Source organism: Colletotrichum lupini, chromosome 10 (genome assembly GCF_023278565.1).
Source record: "Colletotrichum lupini chromosome 10, complete sequence".
Classification (NCBI taxonomy): Eukaryota; Fungi; Ascomycota; class Sordariomycetes; order Glomerellales; family Glomerellaceae; genus Colletotrichum; species Colletotrichum lupini.
This window is the reverse complement of record NC_064673.1, coordinates 1,535,555-1,562,214: the sequence shown is the minus strand read 5'-3', so window position 1 is coordinate 1,562,214 and position 26,660 is coordinate 1,535,555. Positions and strand designations below refer to the sequence as shown.

At 41.1% G+C, this 26,660-nt stretch overlaps 6 protein-coding genes across 6 annotated transcripts; 4 read left to right on the top strand and 2 right to left on the bottom strand.

Annotated features, from left to right (window-relative positions):
- Positions 1 to 27: 27 nt before the first annotated feature.
- On the top strand, positions 28 to 538 carry CLUP02_17659 (uncharacterized protein; the record flags this gene model as incomplete). The annotated part of the gene is made up of 3 exons (XM_049296567.1): positions 28 to 139; positions 175 to 295; positions 334 to 538. 3 exons carry the CDS (start codon positions 28 to 30, stop codon positions 536 to 538), a joined length of 438 nt encoding a protein of 145 aa, XP_049137791.1.
- Positions 539 to 1,329: 791 nt separating this feature from the next.
- CLUP02_17658 (major facilitator superfamily transporter) lies at positions 1,330 to 3,475 on the top strand (the record flags this gene model as incomplete). The annotated part of the gene is made up of 3 exons (XM_049296566.1): positions 1,330 to 1,399; positions 1,553 to 2,472; positions 2,534 to 3,475. The coding sequence occupies 3 exons, from the start codon at positions 1,330 to 1,332 to the stop codon at positions 3,473 to 3,475; spliced, it is 1,932 nt and encodes a 643-aa protein (XP_049137790.1).
- Positions 3,476 to 4,245: 770 nt separating this feature from the next.
- Positions 4,246 to 5,219, top strand: CLUP02_17657 (uncharacterized protein; the record flags this gene model as incomplete). Its single annotated transcript, XM_049296565.1, has 3 exons — positions 4,246 to 4,688; positions 4,742 to 4,939; positions 4,994 to 5,219. 3 exons carry the CDS (start codon positions 4,246 to 4,248, stop codon positions 5,217 to 5,219), a joined length of 867 nt encoding a protein of 288 aa, XP_049137789.1.
- A 68-nt stretch (positions 5,220 to 5,287) lies between these two features.
- On the bottom strand, positions 5,288 to 7,233 carry CLUP02_17656 (uncharacterized protein; the record flags this gene model as incomplete). The annotated part of the gene is made up of 6 exons (XM_049296564.1): positions 5,288 to 6,584; positions 6,638 to 6,758; positions 6,816 to 6,958; positions 7,015 to 7,066; positions 7,123 to 7,141; positions 7,195 to 7,233. 6 exons carry the CDS (start codon positions 7,231 to 7,233, stop codon positions 5,288 to 5,290), a joined length of 1,671 nt encoding a protein of 556 aa, XP_049137788.1.
- Positions 7,234 to 7,648: 415 nt separating this feature from the next.
- CLUP02_17655 (uncharacterized protein) lies at positions 7,649 to 10,075 on the top strand (the record flags this gene model as incomplete). Its single annotated transcript, XM_049296563.1, has 1 exon — positions 7,649 to 10,075. The coding sequence occupies one exon, from the start codon at positions 7,649 to 7,651 to the stop codon at positions 10,073 to 10,075; it is 2,427 nt and encodes an 808-aa protein (XP_049137787.1).
- A 199-nt stretch (positions 10,076 to 10,274) lies between these two features.
- CLUP02_17654 (uncharacterized protein) lies at positions 10,275 to 11,619 on the bottom strand (the record flags this gene model as incomplete). The annotated part of the gene is made up of 5 exons (XM_049296562.1): positions 10,275 to 10,298; positions 10,366 to 10,775; positions 10,829 to 11,419; positions 11,481 to 11,549; positions 11,604 to 11,619. 5 exons carry the CDS (start codon positions 11,617 to 11,619, stop codon positions 10,275 to 10,277), a joined length of 1,110 nt encoding a protein of 369 aa, XP_049137786.1.
- Positions 11,620 to 26,660: the final 15,041 nt, after the last annotated feature.

Sequence of the window (26,660 nt, the reverse complement as noted above, 5' to 3'; positions counted from 1 at the left end):
ACTCGCATAAACACCTCTTAAGAGAAGATGTGCCGCACCCGGATTTACCCGCGGCGGCTGTATACTACACTTTGGCACAAGCCAGTCAAAATTGCGTTGCAGAAGCTTGCAATCATCGACCAAGTCTTGAATGCCATTTGTACTCATACGGAGTGACTCATTGTCAGCTTATAGCGTCGCAACCTTATCCCGACCACCGTGGAACACACCGAGAGGCACCGGAGGTTATCTATGTGGCCGATTCCATTAATTTGGATCCGGTCTACAACCCAGCATGCAAGCCCACCGGGCCAATGTTTGACAATTTCTCAACGCGCTAATTGCGAACACCAGCATCCCTTCGTTACAAGCCTCCTCCACTGTGTTAAAGAAGCACTCGCTGTTCCATTACATCATCATAATTTGGTTTCCATTGTCTCATCAGACGACGCAAGCCATTCAGCAGTGCATTGGGAATGAAAGCTGGCACCCTGCCGAAGGCTTTGGTGCCGCCGACTGCAAGGCATTCTTCAACGGCTTGGCAAAAGCCATCGATTAATTAGTCAGGATGTGGCTCGGAGAGAAGACATGCCATCTCAAACACAAGGATCGTGCAGACCAAATGGCTGAATCATCCGTGGGATGGCATTCAGTTCAAATTTCGATCCAGCTAGACTTAAGGTTCTTGACCGGGCAGCCAATCAGATGCTGCATGGACGGTGATCATTCAAGGGTTCCGGAGCTCGCTGATAAATCGACCAAAAGCCGGACGCGGATTAGTGATAATCTTGAGTATTGTCTGCTAGCTCGTCTTCTCCCATTCACCTCCACGGAACGGACTGGCACTAGCAGCGAGTACTTTCGCGATGTGTATGCAGAGGCTATCTCCTTGACTCTAGCTCCTAATTCCAAAGCCCGCCAACTCTGCGGCACGCCATCTTGTTGTCCCTCAACGTCATGTCAGCCCTAGCACCATGTCTCCCTATCACTCTGGTCGGCAGAATCGACGGGGACGCGCCAACTCCAAACGGACGAGAACGGACAAACCAATACCCTGTTGACACGGCACGCACGTTTAGATCTTACCATGCCCCAGGGAGAGACAGAGATTTACGACGCCTGCTTCCGCGGGCCCCCCAACCCCCTTCTTCTCTCTCAAACGAGATAGCCATCTGCACTAGACGGCTGGTTCGCGCCTATCTCATTCCGGCGCATTCGAGAAACTTAAGCCCGGCTGTGATTCATAATGCCATACGTGCTAGAGTCGCGCCGCATCGTAGTTATCGCTCGTAAGCCCGATGCCGTGGACGGACCAAATTTTGGTCCTGATCGGTCATCAGGCTAGTAGTCATGTTGCTTCTTTGGCGTTTGAATGTTGTCGACGCCAATGTCTGCTTGGCAAAGGTTGAGATGATGGCCAGTATATTAGAAGACGTGATGTCGGTATCATCATCGTCTGTTTTCCTGTCAATCCACACACTTATCTCTCCAGGCTTATACCCTTAGCAACTGAAGACATCTCAACCGCTTCAGACGCAAGTTAATCCCCAAGAAGTACTCTAATATCCCAAAGCCGTCAACGTTCTATACATCACACAATCTCAAGCCACATTATCATCAGCCGTTTCAATGGCGCAGTTAATTCGAGATGCCCCTGTGGGCCAAATCATCCGCTTCATCACACGGAACAAGTTCCTCCAATACCCGGAAGAGAAGACTGGCTTCCAACTCCCGCAACAATGGCTTGACGTCCTCAATTCTGAAAAGTCCAGCCCGGCAGATGCAACCCCAGCCGACGCCGGCGCATCGCCCCGATCCTCCGAATCGACCCACGCCGCCGATGAAGAAAATAAGTTTTCACAGAAAGAAGTCGAAGACGCCTCGCCGTACGGCACCTCGCTCCAGCGGACTCGGAGCCGGGAGGAGACGATCCCATACACTGCGGACCGGCTCGAGGTCGACGAGATCCACGAGATCCAAAAGACCAAGAGCATCCCCATCGCACCGAGAAAGACCAAAGATGGTGCCATCTTGGTGGACTGGTACTTTAGCGACGATGCTGAGAACCCGCAAAACTGGTCCAATGCGAAGCGCGGACTCATCGCTGCCATTATCTGTATCTATACCTTTGTCGTCTACATGTCTTCAGCGATTTACACGCCCTCCATAGAGGGCGTCATTCACGAGTTCGGCGTCGACATGACTGAGGTTTCCTTGGGTCTGGCGCTCTTTGTCTTGGGCTATGGTATCGGCCCTCTGCTCTTCTCGCCGCTCTCTGAGATCCCCCGCATTGGCCGTAACCCGATTTACATCGTCACCATGTTCCTCTTCGTGATCGTGTCGATTCCCGCCCCTTTGGCTAGCAACTTCCCCGGGTTGATGGTTCTCCGATTCCTGCAGGGTCTCTTCGGCTCGCCGTGTCTGGCATCAGGCGCTGCGTCTCTGGGAGACATGTACAGCCTTCTCAACCTTCCCTACGCCCTCATTGCTTGGGTAAGTGATTCTCAACTTTGACACCCATCATACGATACCATCATACTGACTCTTCCGATAGGTGCCTGCAGCATACTGCGGTCCAGCTCTTGGGCCCCTCTTGTCAGGCTTTTCCGTCCCCGCCATGGGCTGGCGCTGGTCTCTCTGGGAAATTCTTTGGGCCGCCGCCCCAGTTTTCCTCGTCATGTTCTTCTTCCTCCCCGAGACCTCGACGCCCAACATCCTCCTCCGCCGCGCTCAGCGTCTCCGCAAGCTGACGGGCAACGATCGCTTCATGTCTCAGTCCGAAATCGACCAGCGCAACCTGAAGACCTCGGCCGTCGTCATTGACGCCCTCATCAAGCCCCTCGAGATCACAATCAAGGACCCGGCCATCCTCTTCGTCCAGGTCTACACCGCCATCATCTACGGCATCTACTATTCCTTCTTCGAGGTGTTCCCCCTCGTGTACCCAGTCTACTACGGCATGTCCATTGGCGAAATCGGCCTCGTCTTCCTCTGCATCCTCGTCGCCTGCCTTCTCGGCATCGCCGTCTACGTCTCCTACCTTGCCTTTTACATGGTGCCCCGTATCAAGAAGTTCGGCTTCCCAATCCAGGAGAACCGTCTCGTACCCGCTCTCCCCGCCTCCTTCGGCCCCACCATCGGCCTCTTCATCTTCGCATGGACCGCATCCCCGGCCATCCACTGGATCGCACCCACTATTGGCATCACTATCTACGGCGCCACCGTCTTCGTCGTGATGCAGTGCATCTTTGTGTACGTCCCACTGTCCTACCCCCAGTACGCCGCCAGTCTCTTTGCCGGTAACGACTTCTTCCGCTCCGCCTTCGCCTTTGCTAGCATCTTGTTCGCCCGCCCCATGTACCAGGACTTGGGTGTCGCCCGCGGAACGAGTTTGTTGGGTGGACTTAGCACAATTGGTATCCTTGGAATCTGGCTGCTTTACTTCTACGGCGGTAGACTTAGGGCGCTGAGCAAGTTTGCGGTCTCGTCTGACTAAGGGGGTTCGGGACGAAATCTGGTCCTTTTGAGTGCAGCGTGGCTTTTGATGATGATGGCATAGCATGGCCTCGTTTCTTGTTTCCTTTTGCTTTCTATGGTCGCTAGAATTTCGGGAAGTAGATCGATCAAGAATTAATAGAGTAATCTCGCGAGCAAAAGTCCCACGCAAATGCCTTTGACGATGTGAATTGACTTTACAAATGGCGGATACCGGTCTTCCTATTGGATTGTACTAGTGACCACGCGATAAATCAACAGTCCTCGGATCACAAGGAATTCTTCAACCAACTTTGTAACTACAAGCCGGTACCGGATCTGAGCGACCTGATTCATGCCGAGTTTCTTCCGTCTCATCTATCTAGACCCATCAACCAGTCTGACTCCGCAACCTTATCATCGCGCAAGGGCACTAACCGAATTAGGGCATTATTTTGAGAAACTTGACAGTGCAGGGTTCCTGGCTATTGTGGCCAGCTCCGAAATGCTCTTCTCTGAGACGAGCTCAATTGCTATCGGCGTGTTCAATGCGATGTGGTGTTCCGCATACTTTAGGACTTGTTTCCTGATAAGCCAGACTGAATACAGGCAATACCTAGAGAGATGACGACTGAGACGTAATATTTGATCCCGACACGAGCAGGGGAAGAGCAGGTGTTAGCAAGATGGACTAGAACGACGGCGGATATAAAGTAGGGTGACCGCTTTCTAAGAGGAATGGGGTCGCAAGAAGCAGCGCCTGGTGCAAGAACGAATAAAGAATATTGAATTATGGCGAATCCCGAGGGAGCTACTTCCCGCCCATCCATTACCCGATGCGTTGCAACGGATCCATCAACCACAACAGAGAAGCTCGTCGAGATCATCAACCGTGATGGCGGCGTGATATTGGAGAAGTTAATCGATCTCCATCTCACCGCAGAGATCAAGCGAGACCTGAAGCCGTACTTTGACGAAGACATCCCAGACAAGTACGGCTTCTTCCCAGCAACGACGCAGAGAGCATCCGGTTTACTGGGTATCTCAGACGCCTGTGTGGAGCTCGCGTGCAACCGCTTGTATACTGATGTCGCGAATGCTATGGTCTCTTCATCGTTCACCTTCTGGAGGGGCGACAAACAGAAGACTGTCAGCGGGAAGCCCATCATCTCATCGACAGTGGGATTCCGGGTGAATCCGGGAGGGAAGCAACAAGTGCTACACCGTGATGACAAGTGAGCGTCCGTCTTTATGTCGAAGCGGAGATTCTCTGACCTGAGGCTTGCAGTGATTATCATCCCCATGACAAGCAGATGCCCGTCCTGATCGGTTGCGTCACCGCCTTGACGAAAACAACGGCAGCGAACGGCGCGACTGTCGTGATTCCGGGTTCACACCTGTGGGGTCCCGAACGTCGTCCGCTCGACGAGGAGACCATTCCAGCTGAACTTGAGCCCGGCGACGCCTTGATTTTCCTCGGGAATCTGTACCATGCCGGCGTATAGCAAGTAGGTATTCTTTGCTAAATTCTCATCGATAGGGATGAATACCGGGAGACTGTCGGCATCTTCCTGTGTCAGCCGACACTGCGTCCTGCAGAGAACCAGTTCCTCATGGTGCCGTTTGAGCGAGTGAAGAAGATGAAGCCGCAGGCACAACGTCTTCTGGGATATGGTTTATGCGAGCCGGGTGTTGGTTTCATGAAGTATCAGGACCCGATGCGAGTGCTCTTCGGTGTGGAGGACGAAGAGACAGTCGATTTCTAGTAGTCTCCAGTCTCAGTTGGTAGGGCAGAATGAAGTTTCCGCCCTTGTTCAAAGGACGTTGATGTTGCTCATACCACAAGGACTCGCTGCCCTATGGCTTCTCTCATACGAGCGAGAGGACGCCAGTCGTTATCTTCTCCCGCCCAAAACTCCTTGAGAAAGTTCACCGCGTCCAAGTAATAACTGAAACGCGTGCCCTCATGAATTTCCATGAGCAAACCCGCAATGATTTCTTGTCGATGCCGATCTCCATGACATTCGGTACCGGCAATGAACGTCGGCCAGGCTAGATTCTGAACGAAGGCAGCTAGGTCCTTGAGTCCAGTCAGTTGGTCGAACAGACTGGCAACGGCCACAATGCGCTCCGAGGCGTGCTCGGTGGCGTAATCGAGGCACCTTAACGAGTAAAGTAGCCCCGCGTTATGATAAACCTCGACTAAGCGTATGAAGTCAAGAGACATGCTTGATCCTGCCAGTCCGAGTCGTCCGGCCGCCATCAACGTGGCGCCTCTTGCCTGCTCAAACTCGGATTGGATGAGAGGCATCGTGAGGCCGCTGCGTAAGTGCGATATTGAAGGATGAGAATCAACAGCATCTGCCGAAACGAGCGTGATGCGGTGCAAGAAAGTCAGATACCTCGAAAACAGGAGATGCTCTGAGCCAGGTGCTGGTGTGACGGCGTTGCGTATGAGGGGCAGGTCACACGATGTCGTAGCTGCCAGTACATCATCTATAGCTAGTTGATTTCGCAAGAACGCAAACAGATCTCGGTTGTTGATTGAGCTCTGGCATTTGAAAAGGTTGACAATCGTCCTTGCGGCACGTCTGTGATCATCGGCGATTTGGAGGCGGCGACGGGCATTCTCGTAGTTGCACATGATGAGAATCGAAGCCAGCATCCATTCTGCATCAACCACGTCGCCATGGTCGTTCAAGTCATCACCCTTAATAAGCCGTGCCGTCATATCTTGGGCGCGGGTTTGGATTAGACGTAAGCACCTATCGCGAGCATTCTCAGCAACGGACTCATCAGGCACCGTCATGGCGCCGTGTTGAGCCGCGAACGCCATGATGGCGAAGCCGACTGCTGGTTGATTCGCGGCTAGAGGAACAACCTGTGTTCGGTAATGGTTTTCGTCTGAGTCCATCCATACCATCAGACCGGCTAAGTTCAGTCTATAATAGTCCATGAACACGCTTGTCAGGGAGTCGGGATACTTGCAAGGTCGAGTTGCTTGAGCGATTGGCGCATTCAGAACGACAACCGAACTCATGAAGTCTTTTCTTTTGTCTAGCTGGGATCTTTCAGTGAAGATGTCTTTCGAGTCCTCTTCTCGAAATGCGGCCTTATCTTCAGAAGACGGCCTCGTTGGGACGGTTCGGCCCCGCAGGTGTCCCCTTGCGGCAACCCCTTCCACCCATCGAAGTCGGCGGTCATAGCCAGGACATGGAAGTCCTTTCTTGTCACACTTGGCGCAATGGGGTCGCCGTCGATCGCAGCGAATTCGACGACGCTCACAGTTGGCGCAGCCTGGGGGGCTAATCAGCACACGGCATTGGCGATCGGCCGAAGGAGGGGACGAGCAATTGACGCACCCTTGAGTTGCTTTGGGGGCACTTCCACAGTAGACTCAGCAGCACCTCTTTGAACTTTCCCCTTCAACATGCTGCCGAAATCCCATGGCTCCGATAATCGTGATATGAATTGTATGCGAATGAGTGTGCAATGCTCAGTGGAGCTAGCCCGCGGTTGAATAGGATTTATCAACTAATTGCGGGGGTCCTGTCCCTCGACCTCGTCTGGTCTCTGGCCACGTGCCGATTGATCAACGGAAGGGCGTCCGATGCTTTGAGTTGCGAGGCTTGTACGCTAAAACAACACCCTAAGAACAATTCAACGAACAGTACATATTCATGATGATCTAGGATTCCGAGAAGCAACTGAGACGTCCTGCCAAATAAGCACGCGCTCTACCATGGCATTTGTGAGCACATAGCGTTCGAGGCGAGTCATGTTGACTGGCCACCGAAGAGGAGGATTGAATTACCAAAGAATTACTACAGTGTCTCTTACTCCGTGGTAACATTGTTCCAATCGTTCGTTTATCCCGTCGGTCCAAGTTTTTCTACCCCTCACTATTTTATCTATAAGAGTAATAATAGGCGTTGTATCCATGCTTGCCATGCTGACTCAAAAAGAGCTGATCAATTGCGGCGTAAGCTGGCACCGCGTCTTGTCGCCTGCAGCTACCTTACCTCGCGCAGTTGCCAACTGTACCAATGGTCACTTAGTGCTGCCTAAAGTCTTGCATTTCTCAGCCTCCTTCTGAGCTGTGCCGACCCCTCCTTATTCTCCTCTTTCAACAGACGAGTGTTCGATATCCTGCTATCTACGTTCATCCAAGCTTTGTTTCAGCGAGCGAATCGCCATGGAAGATGACTACATCCAACAAGCCAGAGTCTCCCCACACTGGGTGTCCGAGGGTAACACCTTCTGGTATCGCCAGAACCTCCCAGCCGGTAAATTCGTCTTCATATATGTTGACGCCATAGAGAAGCAGCGACGTCCAGCTTTTGACCATGACAAGCTAGCAAAGGCGCTTCAAGAGGGAACCGACCAAAAAGATGGAGAAATTGACGCTTTCAAGCTGCCCTTCACATGGATCGACCTTGAAGCCGAGTCATCCTCCGTCCGATTTCTCTATGAGGGAAAGAAATGGCGTTTTGACACTGAAGCAAAACTCAGTGAATGGGAAGGTGCGCTCAATCTGCCTACGACGCCATTCATCTCCAAAGAACGTGCATCTGTGCACTCGAACCACTCCGTCACTATCACTTTTGTCAACAACAGCAAGGCAGACTTGAAGAAGTACTGGATAGACTGGGAAGGCAAGCCAGTGCTTTATGGAGGGATTGGAAGTGGGTTAAGCAACACTCAAAGAACTTATGCCGGCCATGTCTGGAAATTTGTCGATGAGTCGGAGACTGTTAAGGCAATCTACGCCACACCCGAAGAGATTGTCTCCTCTGTGATCATTGATGAAAACACGATGGATGAGCTCGGTCCTCGGGACTCAGAAGACGGTGTTAAAAAGAGAGATGGCGAGGAAACAAGCCCAAAGTCAGACTTGAGCGAGAAGGGCTCGCCCCACCTCTTTGTGCGAGGTTTTGACCTTTGGTGCCGGAATGCAGACAAGGAAGAGGTTCGTCTTTCAGACAACGGCGCCGAAGACAATCAGTATGATGATTCAAACATCTGGATATCTTCAGACAAGAAGTTTTGTGTCGCCTGGCAATTCGTCCCTGAGGAAGAGCACAAAGTGCACCTTCGCGACTCTGTTCCGAAAGATCAGCTTGAGCCGAAGCCTAAAAGCATCCGGTACCTGAAGGCTGGAGATCGCGTCAGAGTTGATCGTCCTCGTTTGTTTGACCTAGAAACGAAGAAAGAGGTCGTCACAGACGCTGCTTTGTTTCAGACCCCCTACGAACTTCGGAACATAGGATGGAGCCGTGATTCTTCGGAATATCGCTTCATATACAACGAGCGTGGCCATCAACGTCTACGTGTCATAGGAATCAACTCAGACGGCTTTGTTAGGGCTCTAGTTGAAGAGAGCAGTGATACATTCATTGACTACTCCACGAAGCTCAATCGACGTTTGATAAAAGATACCGATGAACTCATTTGGGCTAGCGAACGAGACGGCTTCAACCACCTTTACCTTTTCGATCTCCAATCAGGGAAGTTGAAAAGTCAGATGACAACAGGAAAATGGAATGTGAAAGATTTCGTTCGTTTCGACGAGGAAGCGAGAGTGGTTTGGTTCTCAGCTTGCGGAGTAGTCCCTGATCAAGATCCGTACTATACGCACTTGGCTCGCGTCAACTTCGATGGGACGGGATTCAAAGTGCTGACCGATGGAGATGGCACACACCACTGGACAATCTCTCCGGGGCAAGGATACTTTTTCGACACATGGTCGCGGGTGGATTCGCCCCCACGCACCACTCTGAGAAAGATGGAAAATGGAGAGCTGGTCGTACATCTCGAAGGTGACGAAGGGGATTCTCATCGTTTAGAATCAGACGGCTGGGTAGTACCTGAAAGATTTAACTGCCCTGGGCGGGACGGCGAAGAGTCTATCTACGGTATAATTGTTCGCCCTCCAGATTTTGATCCCAAGAAAAAGTACCCCATTCTAGAATCTGTCTACGCAGGCCCGCATGGGTTTCACGTACCAAAGGAATTCAGTGCCCTGCGTTCGCGCCGACAGTGGGCAGAACAGGGGTATATTGTCGTTCAAATTGATGGCATGGGGACGAATTGGCGATCAAAAAAGTTCCAAGACGTTAGTTGGAAAAATCTCAAGGATGCCGGGTTCCCTGACCGCATAGCCTGGATCAAAGCTGCAGCAGAGACTCGGCCGTGGATGGACACGAACAGAGTTGGGATCTTTGGGGGATCGGCAGGCGGACAGAATGCCGTGGGGGCACTTCTGTTTCATGGCGATTTTTACAAAGCAGCCGTCGCCGATTGTGGATGCCACGATAACAGAATGGACAAGATATGGTGGAGCGAGCAGTGGATGGGTTATCCAATCGACAAGGCATACGAGGATTCATCGAATGTGGTCCATGCTAGCAAATTGACGGGAGCGCTGTTACTAATCGTTGCAGAGATGGACGACAACGTTGATCCCGCGTCGACTCTGCAGTTGGTGAATGCTTTGAATGATGCAGACAAGGACTTTGAGTTACTCTACATGCCTGGAGCTTATCATTGTTCAGGCAGGACCAAGTATGCTCTGCGGCGACAGGAGAAATTCTTCAGACAACATCTGCAAGCCTCTCAGTAGCAGCACGATCCTTCCAACTCAAGAGTCTGTTGAGAAACCCACTAGTTAAGAGGCATGTAGAATCTGCCACAAACAAGCGGTTACAACCCGAAGTTCAATCTTCCTGAGCTTGAAATTGGAAGACATTTCCTGTGATATGGGATCTCCCAACGCTAATTCTATTACGCTACTCTACAAATTATGATTTCCATGCCGGGCTCTAATACAGATGAAAGTCGAAAAGCTGCCGATGATGTCGGTGCAGATAAGCTCAGGTCGTATTCTTAGAAAGCACCCTGATGATCTCAAACTTTCCGTGCTCGAATCAAAACCTGATGCTCCGGATCTGGGAGCACGTTCACTCCAAATTCCACATTCTTGGATCGGGGTTGTCCATCTAAGTTCTTGATCTCATAGTTTAGAAGGAACTCCGCAAACATGAGCTTAATTTCGACATCGGAAAGGAATCTGCCCGGGCACGCATGCCTGCCGAAACCCCAACCAAGTTCCGTACGAGTGACGCTGACAAATGAGTGCTTGTGTGCCATCCCGTCTTGCTGGCGTTGACGGTACGACCGCATGCCATCGAACTTATGCGGATCGGGGTAGATGGAAGCGTCAAAGTTGATAGCGCTGGTTGGTAGTTCCATCTTGGTACCGGCAGGGATGTAAGTCCCGTCTTTTAGGGTCACAGGCTTCGTGGCCATGCGCTGGAAGGTAGCTTCGAACTCGTAAGAAACCGAACTTGATTCTGGTGGGAAGACGCCGACTTACTCAGATCAGGTGCATTCATTCTCAAACTCTCCTTCATCCAGCTGTCAATTTTCTTCATCTCAGCAAGTGACTTCTTGGTAAAGATGCCACCAGAACTCTCCAAAACCTCCACAACCTCCTGACGAAGCTCTTCGGTGTACTCAGGGCATGCGGCAAGATCGTATAAAACTTGGACCATGGAAGACGAGGTTGTGTGGATACTCGCCACGGCGAGAGTCATCTGCAGCAAGAGTTGTAGGTCCAGGTCACCGGCCTTATCTGCGTGTTCCCCGCTAGACAGGTGGTCGAGCATGGTGGGAGGGTTCTCCAGAGGTGCACCACCCAAGGCACTTTTCCTGGCAATGGAATTTGCGACAATTTCGCGCCCTTTGGCCCATTGTTTCTCCTTCTCTAGGCGTTCCGGTAGGAAGTAGGCGACGAACGGACGCAGGAAAGGAGGCCACTGCTTGAGAGCCGAGCCGTATTCGATTGCAGTGTGTACGAATGACATTGAGAGGTTGGTCCATGCGGGATTTCGGGCTGCTTCATCGCTATGCATGATTCTCGCAGACAGGATCGCCACAAGCTCGAAGAAGTGCTGATAGGGTTTTACTGGTGTCCAATCTGGAGGAAAATTAGGCAAAGTGATGTATGATAGGACCATGGATCTCACCTGTCGGAGATCCAAGAAATTTCGGAAGGTGTTCTTGGATCATTCCATGGAAGACAGGAACGTAAGCACCTTTTGCCTTGGTTAGAATTACGCTCCTAGAAGATTATAAAGAATTCAACAAACCCAAGCTGGGGTTCATCTTTGCTAGAATCTAATGTACCCCCCAAGCGTCGACACCTCTAATACCTATGTAGTTGACCAAGGCATCCTAGAAAGCAATGTCAGTATACATCATAACTTATTCATAATGAAATAAACTTACTATTAGTATCCCTATTATAGGGTAGTTAGTTCGAACCGTAGTTAACGAAGAGATTAATTAAACTATATAAATATCTACGTAGTTATAAAAAAGAGGTTCTAACTATAAGTTAGGCTAGTTACGATAATCGTAAATAGGGCCCCTAATTAGCTCTTACGTAGTTAGCCATACGCCGCAGTTAAATTAGATTTCTAATTTAATACTAACTTTTTCTTTTTTTTATCGATTTAATTACTACGGTTAGAGGTATAATTCGACCTCGGGCCCGTTTACTAAGTCGTCTCCTTTTCCCCCTTTTCTCTACTCTTTTTATATAACTTATCCTTCTATTTATATAATAACTTTTCCGCTACTTATAAATTACTCTAATCCCTTATTTAGTACTACTTTTATAAAAGCGTCTACGAGGTTATTTTTATTATTAATCTAACGGATCTTAAGTATCTTGCGCTTTTTATATAATTACCTAAGGGCTATAATATTAATTATAAGCCTCTTTTTTTTTATCGTTCTTAATTTAATAAGGTATTTATATAATAAGTAAGAATCGGTATAAATAACTATTAAAATAAGTAGAAAGCTAATTCGATCGGTAATTTTCCTTAGCGTTGTTAAAATCGTATAAAAGAGGTTAACGCTATTAACTATATTATAAACCTCTAACGCTAGTATACTTCTTATTACCCGCTTATTTTTAGTTAATAAGTAATAAATTATATTACTATATATAATAAATTCGCTCTTACTTATACTCTTATTAGCTAGGATAATAATATACCCTAATTACGAAGTAAGGTCGTTATTATTTATAAATAACTTATTAACGAAGACGTAGAGCTTACTAATTATAAGGTCGATCGGGTAGTAAACGAGACCTCAATTAAGATTTATTTATTACTACTTAAGCCGCTTATTAAGTACCTTAATATCTCGTTTAGTTAGATTTATAGCTTACGCTACCCTAGCGTAATTAAAAGTTATTTTAAGCTAATACATACTTATAATATATACCCCTCGCGCGAGCTTAGCCTTATATTACTTTTTAATATTAGTTATGTTTAGATTAATAAGGTTAATTTTCTTACCCTACTCCTTTTATTAAAAAACGACGGTTTCCTTTTCGATTATAAAAATCCCGCCGTTAAATACTAGGGGGGTATTTATTATAAAAACCTTTTTTAGCTTCGCTACGAAGCCCGCTTTTTAAAGCTCCTTATCCTCTTTTTTTATAAAGTTAATATTAAATAGGCTTAATATATCGTTAGTTTATATTCCGACGATCCTAAATTAGTTACTTTCGTACTCCGCGATTAATAAGTACGGGTCGTATATAGAGGTAACTATTAATAGTTAATTAATATAAAAATCGTAGTAAGTAGCCTACTAATAGGTACCCGATTTTACGAGCCTATATAGTAGCTTAAGCACTTTAATAATCGTACTTTTTAAGTACTTACTAACTATTTCCTTCGGTAAATAGGCTAGGATTTTCTTTATAAGCCCTGTGGCCGATTAGGTATAGGCCTAGGTAATATTACGGCTCTAAATCTTATATTCCTTTTTCCGTAGTAATGCTATTAGTACTATTATTAATTATTAGCTATAGCGCTATATAGTAGGCGATTATATAAGTAGCGTTACCTTTTTGACGTTACTATATCCCTAAATTACGTATCTAAACTTCTTATACGGCTAAGGTATTCTTTTTTTTTTAATTTTACGAACTATTCGTAATTTAAATATGCGGAGGTTTATATATTTTTCTAAGTCGTATAAGATAAATCGATAGACCCCTCGATTATAAAGAGTATTTACTTCGATAAAATCTAATCCCTTATACGGCTTTTTAGTAGTTATAATTACGCCTTCTTTACGTAGTTTAACTACTAGCTCGAAATCGGCTTTCTTTTTTACTATATAAAAAGTATTAATTACCTCGTCGCTATTAATAAATTACCGCGTTAGGGCTTACTATTATAGTCTTCTACGACGTCTCGCCAGTAGTATTAGTACCCTTTTAGCAATTTCCTCTTCCTCGTCGTCTATTAATACTACTACGACGATTTCGTTAAGGATAATTTCCTATACTTTTACTACGGGTTATATAGTTTCCCCTAGCTCTTCTTCTTTTTATAAGTTAGAAATTACCTCGTTAAGATCTATATAATACGGTCTAACTACTATAATTAATACTTCGAGTAACTAGTTACGATCTTTTATAACTATATAAAAGCGCTCGTTAATAGAAATTAACTTATATAGCCTAGCCTACTATTAAGTAATTTCGCGCTATACTTATATATCCGAATTTAGTAATATATCTAGATTATCCCCTATATTAGGCTTATTATATATAATAATTACCTCGTTAACTTACTTTTTTATACTTACCTCGCGCAATACTTATATTACTTTTTTAACTACTCGGGCTCGTTAACTTATACTTAGTAATAATAGCGAGGCAAAGGTCGTTCTTAATTATACTTTAAATATTAATAGCGTTAATATAAGTCCGTTAGGCCCCATAGTATCGTTATAGTATTTAAGGACTATTTAGAAGCATTCGTAGTCGGTAGAATCCGGATTTTCCTCTTTAATAATTCTAAACGCCCTTTTTAACTACTAATATACCCTCTCTACCTTTTTAATACTATAGTGCGCTTTAATAGGTACGACTTTTAGCTATATACCGTAGGCCGTCGTATTATCCCTAAATTCTACTAACTTAAAGCTAGTACTAGCGTCGGTTCTAATACCGTCTAGCGGTCCTTAGTATATATTAATCTAGCTTTTTTATAGGGCTACTTATACTATTTTTACTTATAGATCCTAGAGGAATTGCCCTACTTAGAAGGATATAGCTACGTTAATTATATATAATACTAGCCGACTATTTAAATAGAAAATATCGACGACGATTTCTTAATTAAAGTTAAGCTCATTACGCAATTTAAACTTAAATTTATATAGGCTCTGCGTATTTATTTAGTATTAATAATATACTTTCGTTAACTACTCTAGCGCCCCTATTTCGATATTATTATTACTTAATTATTTTAAGAGGTTATATAGCCTCGTAACCGACGGGTACCCGAATCTCTAGTATAGTCTTTTAAGCTTACTTTTTATTAAGTAATTAATTAACTTCGTATTATTAATAAGCTTTATAAACGTATACCCCCATCGTTATTTAACTATTTCGAAGTACTTACTACTAAAAATTCTATTCCTCGTATTATTAAATATAATACTTAGTTAATCTATATTTTTTAGATATAGGAGAAATAGGGTATTAACGAGTAAAATATAAAAAGTTATCGTTCCGAAGTACGTCTTTACTTTTACTATACTTAGAGCGACGATTTCCTTACCTAGGCCGAAACTAATCCTCGTAATACTTACTATTAACGTATTAAGCGTTACTAGCGCGATCTTTTATAGCGCTTAGAATTACCCTTTTTTTCTAATTAACTATTATAATACCTTAGTATTTAGGATAATCTTATAAAAATCGTTTAGGCCGTACCTTTCGCTCGTATAAAATACTTATATAAACTTAGTATTTAAAGGATCTAAGTAGTATAAAAAGGACCCCTCTAGCTACCCTTAAATTTACTTAGTACTATATTCCTTTTTTTTAAATATTAAAAGAGATAGTATCTTCTCCTTAATCGTTAAGAGAATAGGCTTTAGCCCTATTAAATTTACTCTTTTAACCGCCTTTATACCCGTTATCTAAAGGACCTTCTCTTACTATTTATAAATAAAAACCTACTTATTAAGAGCTTCCGCTACCCTCTATTCGTTTAGCCTTATATATCTTCTAGAGGCTGACGGGGTAAAAAAAGAGTAGTTAATATCGTCGATTTCGTTATAATCTAATTCGTTAGTATAAGGGGTAAGATCTTCTTTATTTTCCGAATCTTTTATAGGGGGTATATACTTTAGGCCGCTACTTTAGCTACCGTTACTAAGTTCTATACCCCCAGATCTACCCTTATATATAATAAGGGATTAATTAAACTAACGAGGGCTAGTTTTACTATTTATTACCCTCGACTTTCTATACTATTCGTATAATTTAGTACGCTCTTCCTCGGAGTAGTTACTTAACTAATATCTATCCTTTTTATAAATATAGTATTACCTTTTTTATTACCCTACCCGTAAGTTAAATCTTTACTTATTTAACGAATCTAGGCCTCTTTATTAATAATTACTATATTTAGCCTCTTTTCCTTTCTTATTATACGTTCGATCGACCTAATATTATTAATAAGGGCTATTATATGCTTAAAAATAGGTTTAGCGTAGCATTCTTACCTTAATATCAAAACTAAATCTTAGCCTCGAGTAGAGCGTCTCGTAGTCTTTAAGTACTTAGTATAGGGTTATTTCTATTTTTAATATACGCTAGATTATAGTATAGAGATATCCGATTTTTTACTTATTTATCCCCTTATTTAGCTAGGTTTTCGCTAGCTTATTAATTCGATCGATAAGCTCTTTAAGAATCTCTATTCGTAATTTACCCTTTATTATCCTAGCTATAAATATAAAAGAAATCGCTCATAGCTTAAATAGGAGCTCTATATTCTTATTATAAGTCTTAAAGCGGCTTCGGATTACGTTAATTATACTAAAAAAGTCGTTTCGATCGAGATTACGTACCGCTTCGTAATAATAATTAGAGGCTTTGCTTATGAGTACGACATTAATTACCGAATAGTACTAGTGCTCCCTAATTCCGACTTTTTTATAATAATCTTAAAATATCGTTAGGGTTTTTTATAAGACCTTATACTTCCCCCTAGAGTATAATTTCTCTTTTAAGAAGATCTTTTTAAGGTTTATAAATTGCCTCGTATTTACTATTATATTTTTAGTATTTATATACGATCCCTACGTTACTACGTATTATTAATAACTTCGGGTCGTTTACCTCCTTTTTTATTAGCTAATTAGTGCCAAATTTCGTATTAATAGTAATAACGAGTTATAAATTAAAATAAGTAGAATTATTAATTATCGTACTTTTAATAATATATTTTACCCCGGTATATCCTTTTATAACAATAGATTTCCGTTAGTAATTATAGGGAGGAAATCTAGGTCGTTTACCCTTTTTTTAAATTTATTAAAGCGATTATACGCTCTATTGACCTATACTTAGTTCTATAGTACGAATTCCTTTTTTATAATTATCGCTACTAATATTTCGTATAGCTCTTATAATTATAATTATGCTAGTAATACCCCTCGCCCGTAAAGGAATTTATTAACTACTTTTACGATTCTTAGGCTTATACTTGCGAACTATTTATTTAGTTAGTAGCTAAGGTTGTTTACGATTTCGTAAAATAGGGGTTACCCCTATAGCCCCTTTTTCTTATAAACCTTAGTTAAATAAATTAATACTACGTTAATTTGCTCGCTATTAAGCTAATCTGCGATTTTATATATTTACGTCCCTTAATAATCCGGGTTAATATTTACTTACTTATAAGGGATTAGGATTCTATTCAAGATCGGGTTTCGTCCTCTTTTTTTTTACCCTAACTTACTAAGGGTCGTGCTTTAGTTTATACCCGTATTAGTAGTTATTAGCGTATTTAATCTTAATAAGGATATATCTAATCCGCGCGCTAGTTATAGTAAATCCGTATTTTCGCTACTTAACGAATTTATTAAGGTTTAGGAAATTCCCGCTTCTTCTCGCTATCTCGCTACTACTCTCGTTTTTATTATTTTTAGTAATTATTATTACCCTTTTAAATCACTAACTATCGTACTTACTAAGATCCTCCTTTTTATTTAGTATAAAAGGGTAGGTTTTAGTAGTTCTTTTTTATAATAGTAGTAGTAGACGTTTATATTACCATAAGAAGATATAGTAATTAGTTTCGAGATCTTTATTAGTTATCGATTTCCGTTATCTTATATATTTCTAGCCTCCTAAGCCTCGTGCTCTTTATAATTTCTAAATAGCTTCCTTCTTTAACCTACTTTTTTTAGGGCGGTATTCCGTAAGAATAGTTAAAAATAGACGCCGAGCGGCTCGTAAAAGAGCTATATAAGCTATTAAGAACCGTATAAGCCGTTAAGTATAATTAACGAAGTTAAGCCCTCTTTTTTATAAAATCGTAGATTTTAAAAACTTATTAAAAATACTTACTTATTACTCGTATACGGTAGGGTTAGATACTTTAAAGATCTTATTTTTTGCGGCCTCTCGGTACCCTATTTTATATTTTTTAGGTAGTCTTTTTCGTAGCTTAATTACGGTTAGGTAATTATCGCTTAGGTATTTCTTTTTACTAATTTAACCGGTTAATTTCTAATTGCGGGCCGGCTATAGAAAAGTTGTTTAATAAAAAAGCTACTTAGGGTAATAATAAAAGGCTAGTTATTTAAGTAGTTTTGTTAATTAACGTATTTTAACGTAGTAGACGTCGATCTCTCGTAAGTAGTAAAGGGCTACGATTACTTAATTCCGTATAATATTTAAAAATCGCCCCCTTTTTCGTTTACTTCCGTAAGGTTAATTAGTATAAATCTCTTATCCCGTGCGGTATTAAGAGGTCGTCTTTTTTATATAACGAGATACCTTACTAATCTATAATAATAGAATTCAATTACTAATTAGTATTAGTATCCCTATTATAGGGTAGTTAGTTCGAACCGTAGTTAATAAAGAGATTAATTAAACTATATAAATATCTACGTAGTTATAAAAAGGAGGTTCTAACTATAAGTTAGGCTAGCTACGATAATTATAAATAGGGCCCCTAATTAGCCCCTGCGCAGTCGGCCGTACGCCGCGGTCGAATTAGACTTCTAATCTAATACTTATATTATCGATCGAGGCTTTAAAGCTTAATGCCGGGTGACTCTTTAGCTTATCGACACTTACAAGGGGCAAGACGACTTTAATACCTATACAAAGTTAAAAACTTCTTCACCAGTTCTATAAAAGAAAAAAAGTAGACATACCATCCATAGTGTCGATTCTAAAAGGCTTGCTTTTGAACTGACCAGCGCATTAGCTGTGAGACGCACTGCAACTGTTCTATCAGTCTACTTACCCGCTCATAGTACTTGTCGAGTAGTTTCCTGGCGTTTGCCCCGTATGACCGTTTTCTGTTGAGGATATCGGACACCTCTTCCGAAAGCGGCGTAGGTACTTTCAGTCTCCGGCTCAGGACTTGTGACAGTATCCCCAAAAGCAGCGATGAGAGTAGCAAAAAGCTTGCTGTTGAAGACAGATGATGCCAATTCAACAACGAAGCATCGATGCGAATCGTCGTGGGTAGTAGGGAACCCATTTTTCTTTGAGCTTGAGGTCTAAATACTTGAGGTTAGGCAGAAGGGATACCAAAAGTGCTTCAAGGAGAAAAGAACGCAAAATTGACTTCGAGCTCTGGCCGCCTTTGAAGCGATGAAGGTTGCAGGTTCGTCTTTACAAATGTTTAAAAGTTGAGAACTGGCTGTATTTGATTCATGAAGACACCTTTGGAAATTTTAATAGACCTTAAATAAGACCTTGGTGCAGCATGAACATCTTGCTACCAGGCGCTAGCTTAGACGATGAAGCACGTCGTGGACTGGGTGGATCCGTGAACCGGACTAGCGCAGATCGACACCGCCCACTTCGAGGCGGACTCTCGGCACGCACCGAGTGCTTCATGCCAAGTAGCGAGCGCGTCATTCAGTTTCTAGAACCTCAAGTCTCAAGCATTTCTTATCTTGGTGGACTTCAGTGGAATCATAGATACTCCGTGTCTCAGTTCGGTAGCCGGCGGGAGAGTGCAGGTTTCATACGAACTCGAGGAAATGGTGGCACGCGCCGTTAAGTCTACTGTCAGCATTGCTTAGTGTCCATGTATGCCACAATCCAATATCTAAATTTCCACCGGTAAGTCTTTTCATGGGCTTGGTAGGCTGTGTGAGCATACTGCTCACTCCGAGAGCTTGCTACAAAAGCAGCTTCTCAGGCTTCCAATAAGCGAGTGTGTTACTTCCAAATGCTAAGTCGACCCACCCCCTTTTAGCCACCCCCCCCTTTTGGCCACCCCATTTCTCCATCCCAGCCACCGCATTAAAACCCTACCTACGATTTTTAAACCACTATAATAATTATAAAAATCGTCTAAATATCATTCTTTTTTATATACTTATTTATTAATATATAATAGTCTCGTATACTAAAAATAAAGTTATTTAAGCTCTTAAGGTTATTAAAAGAGGTCTCTTAGTTAATTAGGCCTCGATTAAGTTCGGAGTTCTAAAGTTAACTCTTCGTAACTATAAGAGAGGCTACTAAACGAGGGTAATAATATTTATAAACCTCTAGAGGCTTTTTCTATAATAAGAAAATTAGCTAGTTTAATAAGTTTATATTTAGTATAATCTAAGTATTATATTAACTTATAAATAGCTTATAAAATTCGTTAAGCGAGTTCTAAGATCCTAGGGGGATATAAATCCTCTTAAAAAGAGATAAATAGACGCTTTTTTAAAGAGGAACTTATTAATTAAGGTCTAGAGAAGTCGTATTATTAATTCGAGGCGTTTAAATAGGGCTACTACTAATATAATTAAGTTATAGTTTAGATTACTTAATATACTAAAGATTAGTAATATTAAATAGGCTAATAAGTATAATATAAATAAGACTAGTATCCTAGAGGGTAAGGGATTTAATAGCCTAGTTTTAAATAAAATAGAGACTATAGTAGTATAAAAAAAAGAGCCTAGTTCGCGTACTTAGGTATTTATAATCGAGTATATTTTTACTAATAGTCGAGCTATTAAACTACTAGTTATATATAAGGGAAAGTTAGTATAATAATAGTAGTTTCTATTTAAACTTAACCCTTATACTAATTAGGAGTTTATAGTAATAAATAATAGCTAAACGACCGATAAGACTACCCTTAAGTAATTAAAAATAGTATTCTTATTACAGACTAAGACCCCCCCCCTTAGGGGGCTTAGCACACTTAATAAGCCTCGATTATTAGTTTTAAATAGTTATAAGAGTTATATAACGATAGAATTTATATAAGAATACTATAAAAATAACGTTTATTTACTATTCTTATTACTATATACTTCTTATATCCTCTAGCTATTAAATATAGCTATCTTTAGACTTATTAAGTCTAAGTATAAAAAGGAGCTTAGTAAGGAGGATATAGTAAATAATTCTACTATTATTAAAAAGCGGTACTTCTTAAGTTATTATTAAAAAGCTCGTTTAGCTAGTTTAACGTCGTTAAATATATAAAGTAAGTAGAAAGTAACTAGACTATATCCCCCTAACATAGCTAAACTACTTACCAATTTAATAGTCCTACCTAACCTAGTTATATTAACTAAAAAGACCGTAAATACTAAGTAAGTAATTAATAATACTAAAAAAGCTATTAACTAAGTATTAATAGCGTTTATTATTAACTAATTAATACCTAAGAAGGCTAGCAAGCTCTGCGATTAGTTAAAATTATTTATAGAGCTTAGTCTAAACTATAATACTTAACGACTACTATTTAAAAAGGTAAAAAAGGTATTTAGCGAGCAGGCCTACTATCTAGTAATATTTTAGTACTATATTCGAGTTCTAAAAGCCAAAGTTAACTAATTAAGGCTATGGAAAAAGAAGAGTATACTAATAAACCTAAATACTAAGTTTGCGAATATTTAGGATATATAGAGAGCTTAGGAGGACTTTAATAACCGTTTAGTTAGTCCTAGTTAACTCGTAGGGGTCGAATTACCTAGGGAGAATAATAACTATATTATTATAGTAGTAGAAGATAGTTAATTAATTAAGTATAGTTAGTAGCGATGTTTTAATACTATATTTTAATAGGGTAGCCAAAAGGGGGGGGTGGCCAAAAGGGGGTGGGTCGACTTACCTTATACACGCAGTTCTATAGAATCTAGGAAAAAAATTTACTGCCTGCATGGTTGATTTTAGAGTGTATAGCCTCTGTTCACCGTCCCACTGATCTCAATTACAGATAAGAACTAGGCACAGGATTCAATGGTTTTGGTGCACTCCGTCGGGATTTGAATCAATACAGGTACAGATAACTACAGAATGCTTGTGTTACAATATCTCAGGCTCTACACCTTCCTGGACAGCATTAGAGATACTTGACCTGGAAGCGGATCTCACTTCGAAGGTCAGTGATTGTTTCTAGTTGTTGGTATCCGTATCACAGGATATTTGGTTCGAACCGTGGGTTGACGAAGAGATCAATTGAACTATATGAATTTCTGCGTGTGTGTAAAAGGGAGGTTCCAACCGTAGGTTGGGCAGGCCGCGATAATCGGAAGTATGGGCCGTAATTGGCCACTGCGCGGCCGGCCGTACGCCGAGGTCGAATTGGACTTCCAATCCGACACTAGTCCTTGTAATGTAATGCCTGTAGGCAGTTGAAGTATGGGCCATAGCGACCGACAACTTAGCCACTGGCGTACTACTCTGTCCAAAAAGAAGCGGTATTAACACGTTTAGCGAGCTCTAACTCACCGCTGTCAGCTTTGACTTGTTATTTTCTACGGCGGTGCGGTGTCGTGTGTTTAAAGGCAAAGTGTGGGAGCCGTTACAGTGACATTGCGGGATCTGCATAGCCGTCAATGTTACGGAAAATAAGAATATTGGGTTCATGAAGCCGAACGGGGAATTTTGAACCTTCGCGGGACTGTGCAGGAAGCCGCCCCCGGGTATTGATCCCACTCATGCCGATGTGGAGTCTTTGTCGGGTCTTGCTGTTCGGCAGACGGCGCCTTCGGGCGCCGGTTAATCACAGAAGACTCATAAGTGCATGCGTTAGATATTGACATCATTACCAAAGTAGAGTGTTAAGCCAAGGCTGAAATGCGGCTGGTGCTACGCTCGTACAACTTGGCAATTGGCGCAGCTTGGCTGCTGGTCTTGATGCCTTAAGCCTAAACGACAGCGGGGGTTTTTCGCTATGTGGAAGTCCGAGAGTCCGAGGTTCAAGCATAGTGTACCTGATTTTTTCACCAAGCTTGTTTAGCACTCGTAACACTCTTGCACCGCGTTCCATATTTTTCCTCATTCTATCCTCCTGAACCTATTTATCTTGACGCAGGTTGCGGCCGTCATGTCAACCGTGGTTTCTACCCCACTCATCAACGATAAAATACCAAGTGAGCGGGAGCTAGGGTTTTCACATGGTGGGCTTAGCAACCAGAAGCCCGAATGTACTTAGTCTTAGATATCGGCGTTCTTGGACTCTCATTACTGGAAGTCACGCCATCCATGATAGAGCTTTTATGTCTTCGACGTGTTTTGCTAAATCGTCCAGATCCTATCCCAGGCCCCTTTACGCTCGCTTTTGTAGTGCTTGTTACTAAGCAAATCACCCCAGAGCTAAGAGCCGGCGGCCTGTTCCCCCGCAAAGCGTGGTCAAGCTCTTGCGTAAGATTTTCTTCACGCCCATGCAATCAGTGGATCTAACCGGCACCCAAACTCCGTCTTCAGGACCACAATCGATCTCTCCGCTGACTCTCTGCTCCATCAACTTTGCGGGGAGGAAGATTCGCATGTTCAGAGTACGTAACGGCATCGAAACCACAACCGGCTCCGGCTCGATACCTTCATCGCTTTCATGTATTGCGTGCAGTTTTATTACCAGACTTGGGGTAGCGCTGGATCATGAGCTTAACCTTAGTAAGTGTTGGATTACGAGGCAGAAAAGGGGCCCTATTAGGTAGTTAGGTAGGGGTAGTAGGTAGGCAGTCTGGGCCCGTGCAGACGGACCCTTCCACCTACCTATACCCACTAAGGGACCGCGGGCTCTGCCCACGATCTTCCCCTCCTATACACACGTAATAGACTTATACTGACCTATTAACCTAGTTATAACTAAAAGGTCTAACCTACTTATGTATATACTAATACTAATTAGTAGTTAAATTATATATATATTTCTACCGCAGGTTAGTAAGGATATAACCATAAAAAAATAGCCTCGACCTACCTCGCTAGCTATTCTAACTTATTAACTTAGTTCTATTTATTTGATTAATAATAAGCGGCCTAGTCTATACTACCTTAGCTCTCCTTTACTACCGCTAGTTAATAACTAATTAACTAGTTATAAGCTATTAAGAGCGCGCTTTATTACGTACGATCTCTTTTATTAAGACTATTATTACGGAAGGATTAACTACTTTATTACTATTATTAACCTCGCTTTTACTATTAATATTATCTTTACTAGCCTTATTATTATTATTAACTTTCCTCTAATTAAACCGCTCGTAAAAGAATCTATTTTAAATATATTATAACTAAGCGCTATTTTAAATTAATAATAAATAAAAAGAGATTAACTACTAAAAGATTAATCTAATAATCGCTAGCGTACTAATACTTAGTAATAATAAGACCTTCGGAATTATAAATACGTTAATAATAAATCTCTTACTAATAGCGAAGTATTCTAAGATACTAAGAAAAAGAAAAGATTTTAATAATAGTAGTAGTAGGGATCTATTTTATATTACTAATAAATTTACCTCCTTCTAACTTAATAAAAGCTCCGAAACTAAATTAATAAAAAAAAGTATAAGAAGTACTAAAAAGAATTGCTAATTAGTAGCTAACGGAATCCTCTATTTATTACTAAAAGTACGGTTATAAAAGGCCTTTTTTCCCTTTTTATAACCTTCCGCTAACCTTAATAACCTTCCGTCTATATACCTCGTTAAAAAAGTAGAATTTTTTAATTAATAATAGTAGCCCGCTTACCGCTATTAAAACGATCGCTATAACTAACTTACTACTCTTTCTAACTTAACTAGCGTTATACTATAATTATAATATAATAATTATATCTTACGGTAATTTTTTATTATATAACTTACTTTGTAAATATACTATAGTAACCGCCGGCCTTAGTAATAAGTAAAAAGGGTCTAATAATTAGTTAATATTACCTCCGGCCTACTTATACTTTTAAATTACGGAACTATACTTAATTATAATTCGTTAGTAAGACTACGTTAACCTAACTTAATAGGGCTTATTTAATATTATACCCGCCCTTATAAATAATAAAAAGCTTAATACCTTTATCCTTTATATAATAAGATACTATTATTAAAACGGCCTAACGGGTAAGGAGCTATAAAAGGACTTTAAAACCGATTTCTAAAACTAAGAAATAAGGGACTTCTTAAGAATAAAAAGTACGATTCTTAGGAAACTAAGAGACTTCTTTATAAATAATAATATTAATTTAATAATTAGAGATCGTAGTTAAATAGTAAAAAAGATCGCTAGCGCCTTTAATACTTAATACTTCCTTACTTAGACTTCTAAGGAGATCGTAGCTTATCGTAGCCGTATTAAATACTTTAATATATTATATTACGATCTTTACTTCTTTTATTTATTATTCCTATAGTTAATAAATACTAATAATCTTATTTAATAAGCTAGAGAGATAGTAAAGGAATCCGTATAACCCTAACTTACTTAATCTTAGTAATTAAGATTCTAACCTTAGCCTTATTATTAACTAACTAACTTACCGCCTCTTTAAAAAAAAGAGGAAGAAGAACTAGAAAATAAAGTTATTATTACTTAATAATAAAATCTACCCTATTAGATACTATACTTTAATATAAAAACTAAAAACGATATTATACCTAATACCCGCTAATTAATTAACCTTACTAAGTTTTATAATAATAAGAATAAGTATAGTAGCGAGAAGTACGATGTTTTTAATAAGAAGCTTTAGATTTTTAAGGTACTATATTAACGGGCGAGAATTAGTAGATAATACTATTCTAGTATTTTCTTAAATATACTTAAGAAAAGGGCGTTAACTTTCTATTTTAACTAATTTAATAGTGCTTCTAACTCGCTTAGTTTTAATATAATATACTAAAGGACCTAAGAATACTTCGAGCTATTTACGAGCCGTTAGAACTACCTTACTAAGCTCTATAACCTCTATTAATACTCTATAGTTCGTAAGAACCTAGGTAAGTTAAACTAATAAATTCTATAAGTACTAATTAACTATATTATAATCCTCTACGAGGTACTAGCTACTTAGGGATCTATTTTTAATATAAGTAACTAACTCTTTTACTACGTAAGTAGTATACTAGAATATAGACTTATTATACTTAACCCGGTACTTATATTTACTAATATTTACTACTAGCTTAGTATTTTAATTAATATTATAAAGAGAGAGCGCAACCGTAGTAAGTAATAGTAATATTTTTAAAATAGTACTTATAATAAAGAGGTCCCCGCTACTTACTAAACCGACCGTATTTATAATAGCTTTAATAGAGGGACCCGATTTAATAAGTAGAATTAACGTAGCCGCGGCATTACCAATAAAAAGTATTTCGTTTATTATAAAACTAGTTATTAATTAACTAAGTACTTAGAGAAAGAGCGACGTTAGGTATATAAGAAGTATAAAAATAGTAAAAAAAGAAATAAGAGATCTATACTAAGCTTATACTTATAGTTCCTCGCCTTTTATAAGGGAACCGCCCCTATTAATAACGACGATAATAATATTATAATTTAATACTTTAATAGCCTCGACTTTAACTATAAAAATAACTATAAAAACAAAGTCTAGATCTTAATAACATACCTTATAACTACTATTAGTAAAAGAACCCTTATAAATATCCTCGCTACCTAAGTAATAGAGCATAGCTTTATTAATACTACCTTTATTAACGAGTTAACTAAGCCTACGGAACTAGCGACCTCCTTCTTATTAAATAAGAGGTACTCGTTAAAAAACTTCTAAAGTATTATACTTAATACTAGCGCTACGGAATTCTTAACTACGGGCTACCCTTAACTCCTCGTATTATAATAATAATAACTTAAAGTT